Source organism: Pteropus alecto, unplaced genomic scaffold, assembly GCF_000325575.1.
Source record: "Pteropus alecto unplaced genomic scaffold, ASM32557v1 scaffold42, whole genome shotgun sequence".
NCBI lineage: Eukaryota > Metazoa > Chordata > Mammalia > Chiroptera > Pteropodidae > Pteropus > Pteropus alecto.
The window spans coordinates 10,811,645-10,819,677 of NW_006434825.1; the positions used below are offsets into that span (position 1 = coordinate 10,811,645).

Here is an 8,033-nt window from a genome sequence, read left to right on the forward strand (position 1 = left end):
CTACACTAAAGGCGGCCCTCACCCCATTCCCCTGACACAGGCCTGGATTTCAGTGCCTCCTCTCACACCCACCATGCTCGCCTGGTTCCCATACCCTGCCCAACCCACTCGGACCTGTTCACCCACCCTGGGGGGAGAATGGTTCAAGAACAAGCATGTCTTCAGATAGTGAGCAGGTCCAGACAGAGCAGGGGAGGTGCCCAAGGTCACGCAGTGAGTGAGCGCTAGAATCAGAAACAGAACCCAGTTCTCCCAGCTCCCCCGACCCTGTCCTGCTCTCCTTCCCTGCTCTGTGACATTATTTAACGAATTATCAGGTAGGCCTGTGTTCAAGTCCCAGATCTGCCACAAAACTAGGTGGGCAAACATCAGCTCACTAAGATTCAGTGTCTTCATCTGTAAATGGGGGTGACAATGGCATTTGCACAGAGAAGCAGCAAGCCCAAGACGCAGCCCCACATCTGGGCGCGGGTCATGCAGCAGAGCCTTCTCCCTCAAATGTGGTTCCTAGTCCCATGGACCGGAAACCCAGGGGTGCAAGGCTTCTGCCTGGCACAGCAGTGGTCTGTGGACCCAGACACTGCCCCAGCCCCAGAAGTTTTGGAACCCCAGCTACAGAGCTGGGGATAGCCCCAGGGCCGTCTCTGAGGGCTGCTTCGACAATTGCAGATTGGAGTGGCAGCGAGACTCTCGGCAGCGGCATTCTGCCCAGCAAGTGCGTTCACTTGAGCCCTCTCCATGCTCGGCTCCACACAGTATGCGGGATTCAGCCTCCTCCACCCCAGCTCCGGGTTCATGTACACCCTCTCAGCAGCCTCCTCCCTGGTCTGCCTCCCACCTGTCCCCCATTCTGCGGCCAGAGGGCTCTCCTAAAACACTCTGACCTCCATGGCTCCCCTTTACCCTTGGGATAAAGGACAGTCTCTTAATTTGACCTTCAAAAACCCTCATGGTCTGGCCCTTGCCAGTTTTCCCTTCAGCCTCCACCTATCTCCTGATTTCTCAAAAGCACTGAGCCCACATCAGGGGCCCTAAGGTCCTTCTATGGTGGAATTCACCAGGCTGATTTATCATGAATCTGGTACCCGCCCCAGACCCAGACTCCTCAGTTAAGACCTGATTTATTCTCCTTGATGAGAGTATCTACTTCATCCTGACAGTCTGCCAGTGCTTTTAAACATCTGTGGATCTCGTGGTTGGGCTGGGTAGTTAGGTGGCTGGGCGGGAGGTGAGCCAAGGAAGGGCCAGTGGATGAGTGAGAAGGACTGAGAGCAATCCATTTGTCCTCCCAAGGATGTACTTAGGCACACAGCAGCTGACCCCTGACTTCCCTTTGTACTACTCAAGTAGCAACTAAGCTTCCTTTCTTTGCTGCCCTTGGGGAAATGGGGACACAAGATAGAGAGGACACAGGCCCCTGCGAGGGCTCTCAGTCCACATGGAACCAGAGGAGTTAAGAGTACAGGCTTGGAAATTGCGAAGAACAAGCTAGATCTAAGTTCTGGCTCCGCCACTTTAACTCTATGCCTCGGCTTCCCCATCTGTAAAATGGGGGAAAGCCAATATCTACTTCTCATACTGCTGTGAGGATTAAACGAGATGGTCGTGCATGTAAAGGGTTTCTAGCCTGACTGGCGCATGGTAAATGTTCCGTCAGCAAGTGAGAGCTCCCTTAGTATTATCGTTGCTCCTCTTCAGAGACATCCCCAGGGCCCCTCCCCCACAATCCCAACATCATCTCTAGAACAGGTGCAGCGATAGAAGACACACGAAACAGGGTCTCTGCCCCTCCCCATCCCTGGATGGTTTGCGTCTCCTCCCTACCTGCCTGCTATTGTCCATCGCCCATCTCTTCCTGAGACACATGGGCTCCCTTCTCTGGGATCCTGGTGTCTTCTCAGCAATATGCCACTGTTGATATCCCTTCAGCCTGAGTGAGCTGTAGGTCATGGCCAGTTTTGACTACATATAAAGTGGCCTAGAAGAGGGAAAGCGTCATTTAAGGGATAGAAACATTTACTTTAGCAACATCCAAAAAACATTTTACTCTAGCAAGATCCATCACACAGTGTCTAGAAGTCACAGAATAGCATCTTGGCTAAGAGCATAGTGCTTCAACTGCCCACTAATCCGGTCCCTCTCTGTGCGCTGTGTGACCTTGGGCAAGTTACCTAACCTCTCTGAAGCTCAGTTTCCCAACCTGTTAATTGGGGATCCCGATATAGGCCATCATGAGGATTAAATAAGATAATATAGTGTGTGAGAAGTACCAAGCACTGTGCGGGACACACAGCAAGTATTCAGGAGATGATAGCTACTCACGCTGGCTTCTCAGGGAAGAGCTGGGATTTTGAAGTACAATTCCCCCTTGATCATGGGCATCTTTGTAGAAAAGGGAAGAAAGTCCAGGCTAGAGGCAAAGCTTGGTTCATTCATCCCCTGTCTTTGCTGCAGCTGGTACAGGGGGAGAGGGAGGCAGAGGGGTAGGAAGGGGGGCTGCCGTCATGTTATTTCTCTGCAGTCATATTTGTCTTGCTGATAAAAAGGAGCCTGCGTTTGGAAATTGAAAGTTTCTCTCATAACTTAAAGCAGCACCTATGTCTGCTGGTCATGGTGACTGGGAGATTAATCTCCCAACCGGCTGGCTCTACCTGTAGGCATGGGTGATGCCATCTCTGCACCTGGCTGGCAGTGAGCCTGGCACTGCCAGGAGGGCAAGGCTCTCATCTGCTGCTGAGACAGGTGAAGGGAGGGGTGTCTTCATGGTAACTCCAGGGGGCTGGCACCTCAGCAGCATGTTCTACATGCTGAGCAGGGCAGGCAAGCACACACATGTCCAACCCTAAGTTTTCATGGCCAGCTCTCTGGTAGCACTTGTGCCTTGGATCGTGGAGTGGCCAGTGTGTCCCAAGCCACTGTTGCAGCCGGGACACACTCAGAAGGACAGTCCAGAATCCTGACAGTAGTGTGGATCCCATACTCTCCTCCCCTCTCCCAGGAGGGCTGATGTCCCTGACACTCCTAACTCCTGTCCTTGGCTTCCAAGACAAGAGGCCACATGGTAGAGAGGAAATGATGACATTGGTTGAACAGCCAGCTTCCCTGTGACTTATTAGAGAGAATACAGTAGCAGAGTGACCACTGGCTCAGCTCTTGTCCAAGCCAAAGCCCTGGCTCAGGAATGGTAGCATGGAGGACTGTGGTCGCACCACAAGTGGTGGCCAAAAGCTCCATTTCATGACCAGGTATAATCACTGTGTGGAGTGCTATGTTGAAAAGAATACTGACTGAGGCTCTCTCCTGGGCTGAACGGGAAAGAGGACCCCTGTCAATTCATAACGTCTGCCACTGGCATAGACTTAGGAAATGGTGGCAGGTATCCCATACGTTTGCCAGCCAACATCTAGGTATCTCCTAAGTTGAGGCCAGACTGGACAGTTTAAGCTGATCTCTTTTGCCTGGGATAAAGAGATGGAGGACAGCCTCACTTTGCCACCTTTCATCTATGGGTCTTGAAGGAAAATGGAAAACTGTAGCTTACAGTAGCTGACAGCCAAGGGAATAAAAATGAGAAGCTGGCGCTTCATCAAAAACTCAAGCAGTTACAACCTGTCAAGAAGCAGGGAAGAAACCAAATTCTATACTTTATTGAAAATGGAGTATTAAAGTCTCCAAGAATTATTGTATTTTCTCTTTTTCTCTTCAATTTGTCAGCCTACACTTCATGTATATTTGGGAGTCTGTTCTTAGGTGTAATCTATGTTTATAATTGTTATAACTTCCTGATGGATTGACCCTTTTATCATTATAAAATGTCTCTCTTATCTCTTCTGACATCTTTTGTTCTAAACTCTATTTTTTCTAGTATTAGTATAGCCATTCCAGCTTTCTTACGGTTGCTATTTGCATGGTATATCTTTTTCCATGCTTTTACTTTCAATCTGTTTGAGTCTTTGGTTCCCAAGTGAGGCTCCTGTTGACAGTATATAGTTGAATCTCATTTTTTATCCATTCTGGCAATCTCTGCCTTTTGATACTGGATTGGCCAATTAATTCACATTTAATGTTATTGATATATTAAGATTTACATTTGCCATTTTACTTTTCGTCTTCTATATGTCTCTTGTCTTTTTTGTTCCTCTATTTCTATTTTTTTTTTTTTTGCTTTAAATGATTATTTTCTACTGTAATATTCAATTCCTTTAATGATTTTTCACTATACTTGTTTGAGTTATTTCCTTAGTGGTTGCTCTAGGGCCTATGATATACATACAAATATATCACAATCTACTTCATATTTATACTAAGTTAATTCCACTGAGAATTATGTTACTCCAGTTATTCCTCTAGGACTCTATTCTGTCTTCCCCCTTTTTACGCTGTTATTGTTAAACATTGGAGAACTTCTTTTCCAGTTCCTCATGATTTAGTGGAGAGATCTCGGCCCAGAGAGTGCTTGGCTTAGCCATATACTAGCTTTATGATTGTGGGTGAGTCACCGAATATCTTTGAACCTATCAGTGTCCTCACCTATAAAATGGGAGAATTGTAGAAACATGGCTTCAAGGAGGAAGTGAGCTCTTAGCACAGAGCCTACACAGAGCAGGGGCTCTAAAAACAATGGTCTATGTTTGGCTCTCAAAGAACCTCAAAAATCCATTTACCCCAGCATTCCTACCTCAGAAAGTCAGGAAGCACGTGCCCAGCTGAAGCCTAGGGGAGCTCCCTCTCCCCAGTGTGTGCCTCTGCAGGGTAGCCACTTACGATGACCTTCAGCAAGTGAAAGCTTGGCCCTCAAGGTAGGAGGACATACTGGCCCAAAGAGCAGAGCCTCTAGGCCAACCCTTCCAAAAGGAGAGCTGGTCACAGCTGAGTGTGTCCAGCCTCTGATTTGTAGATGTCCAGGCCCTCACCTGGGGCAAAAAAAAAAAGCTCTCCATCTATCTAGGCAGGTGGCCATCCAAATTCTGCTTGATTACCACCCAAGACAGAGGCCTCATTTCCATGAAGCAGCTCAGAACATTCCTGCCATTTCTGCACCTGGTTTCAAATTTGAAGCCATTCAGTCAGTACAGGCCTTGTGCACTTTGGTGTGCTGAGTTTGAGAACATACAGACTGATCACATACAAACCCTGGAAACCATGCACGATCATATGCAATAAACGCAAAACAGGAACTTGGACATGGGCTCTGGGAGGACAGACAGGGAGACCTCTACAGAACAAGGCCTGGGAATACTTGCTCCCAACCCTGTGGCTCACTGAGTGTCTGAAGCTGGCTCCCTTTGGCTGTCCAGAGCCTTCCAAAAGGAGAGCTGGTCACAGCTGAGTGTAGCCTCTGATTTGTAGACGTCCAGCCCCTCCCCTGGGGAAAAAAAAAAAAAAAAGCTCTCCATCTATCTAGGCAGGTGGCCATCCAAATTCTGCTTGATTACCACCCAAGACAGAGGCCTCATTTCCATGAAGCAGCTCAGAACACTCCTGCCATTTCTGCACCTGGTTTCAAATTTGAAGCCACTCAATCAGTACAGGCCTTGTGCACTTTGGTGTGCTGAGTTTGAGAACATACAGACTGATCACATACAAACCCTGGAAACCATGCACGATCATATGCAATAAACGCAAAACAGGAACTTGGACATGGGCTCTGGGAGGACAGACAGGGGGACCTCTACAGAACAAGGCCTGGGAATACTTGCTCCCAACCCTGTGGCTCACTGAGTGTCTGAAGCTGGCTCCCTTTGGCTGTCCAGAGATTGGTCTAGCAGCCTCAAGAAGGGCTCATGCCCAGGGCAGGGACACTGATGGGTGAACACTGGACTTGGAAGCTTTGGCCTGAGTTCTAGCTTGGCTCAGCTACAGAGAAACTGGGTAACCAGGGACTGGTCACTTACCAGTGAGCCTCAGTCTACACATCTGTAAAAGGGGGAAACCACACCCCTGCCCGCTGAACTGAAGGGAATTAAGTGGCATTCCAAGGCACTCACTACCGAGGGCCTGGCAATCCCTGTGCAAGACAGCAGATCCCTGTGGCTGCTCCCAGCTATCTAACCTTCCTTGGGACCCTAGTCCCCAGAGCCCCGTCATTTTATCCTGTGGGAGCGCAGAAGCTTCCCTTCATAGGGCTCTAAGGTACCTCGCTGTTAGTCCTAGAAAAGGGTCTCACATCTTCCCATGCTTCCGCCACTCCACACCCCTTCCTAGAAGTTCCCTCCCACCTCTGGACCTTTGTCCCGATCTTCCTCTGTTCACAATGCCTCCCAGCTTCACCTCCTTGTGGAAGCCTTCCCTGATCTGATCCGATCCCCCCGCCACCACAAGTCTGGGTCAGCTGGTGTGCACAGCCTAGGTCTGCCTGATTTCCCTGGAGTCCCCTGGGTAGGTTTCACCCCTGAGACAGGAGGCCATTGTTAGAGGCCAGTAAAGTTGGTCCTGATACTCCATCTTCCTGTGGATCCTTCACCACTTCTCAAGACCTTGGTAAAGTCACATTGCCCTTTTAACCTCATGGCTTGGTGGAGTAGAGTCCTTGTCTAACACGAAGTCTTGGGTTCACTGATTTGCTGTGTGACCTTGAGCAGGTCCATTGCCCTCTCTGAGTTTCTCTTTTCTTATCCATGAGTTGAGCTCCCAGGCCCGAGGCTTCACAGGAAAGGAGGGGAGGTCAGCTCCCACTACCAGAGGCTAGTGCGGGCAGTGGGGTGAGGCGCTGTTCCCCTCTACAGCCAGGAGAGAGTCCCGGGACCTGACCTCAGACTATCCTCCATTGAGTTAGGGGTGAATAACCCACGTGGCGGCAGGGATGGAGGAGGAAGGGATGTGGCGGGGTCTGTGCCCCAGCTCAGTGTCCTCTCTCTCTCTGTTCCCGGTAGCTCGAAATAACCGTACCAGCACTGACTCCATGTTCCCAGAGAACTTGGAGGATGGCGATGATGCGATATCTCCTATACTGGTAGTGAGCACGGTCATCGGGGTGCTCGTCATCCTCTCCTGCATGACCATCATTGGAGGCAGCATCTGCAAGGCCCAGTTCCGGCAGCGTCGGAACCGCCGCCGCTATGAAGAAGAGGATGAGAACAGCCAAGGTGAGTGCTGCCTGCCCTAGGGCCCTGCCCTCCTGTCCAGTTGTGACTGGACCTTGGATTTGTTTTAAATAATGGACTGAGATATTTCTTAATTTGGGTAAAGGAGGGAATGGGAGATTTAGCCTTTCATGAAGGGGACAGGGGGACTTCCGGAGGCCTGGACCATTTCGGTCTGCACTGACATGGAAGTCAGGGAAGGAAAGGGTAAGAAAGGAATTTGGGGAGTTCAGACGGGAGTCACAGGGTTTCTTTCCAGCTGGTCCTCAGGAGCTCCACCCAGCGGGATGTCGGAGACTGACCTCAGGCTTGGGGTCTAAGCTAGGTGATCACCTCAGAGCAGCCTCAGTTTTCCTAAGGTGCTCAGCCTCTGGGAGACCCAGGAAAAACAGTCCAAGGAGAGAGGTGGGCAAGAGTGTGGGTGGTCCTGCTGGCCCTCAGGCCTCCCACTAGGGCCACCCCATTCAGGCCCAGGAAACGGCCTTAGCTTTCCTGAGTCTAGACATCACCTCCTACGTGGCCAATGGGACCCTCCCCTGGCAACGCTAACAGGGACGGGACCCTTGCCTCGGAGCCCAGTGGCCCTGGTTGCCTTCACCCTGTTGTTTCCTGCTTACCTATTTCCCAAGCTTCTTCTCTAAGTTCTTCCAAAAATTCCCACCCTTCAACTGGTGCCCTAAATGGAAACAAATCTCATTTCAGCTCCTTTTCACAGTATATGTTATTTGGTTCCTTTTTTTCTAGTAGAAAAATAATGTGTTCACAGTACAAAACCTTTAAAATACAGAAAATCTAAAGAAGAAATAAGGTTCATGGTCCCGTCATCCAGACAGAGCCACCGTTTAGAATACTTCCTTCTGACAGCTTTCTTGATGTCCATAGATAACCCTGAGATTATACCTGCAGACAGAGTTTTGTATCCAGATTTTTCTACTCATTGTTGTATTAAGA

The 8,033-nt window shown here is 49.7% G+C and overlaps 1 protein-coding gene across 1 annotated transcript in view; it reads left to right on the top strand.

Annotated features, from left to right (window-relative positions):
• Positions 1 to 3,366: 3,366 nt before the first annotated feature.
• Positions 3,367 to 8,033, top strand: part of BEAN1 (brain expressed associated with NEDD4 1) — a 7,437-nt gene continuing 2,770 nt past the window's right edge. Inside the window, exons 1-2 of the mRNA XM_006909856.1 lie at positions 3,367 to 3,376; positions 6,873 to 7,085. Of these exons, the coding sequence (XP_006909918.1) occupies positions 3,367 to 3,376; positions 6,873 to 7,085 (223 nt within the window). The remainder of the gene's footprint in view (positions 3,377 to 6,872; positions 7,086 to 8,033) is intronic.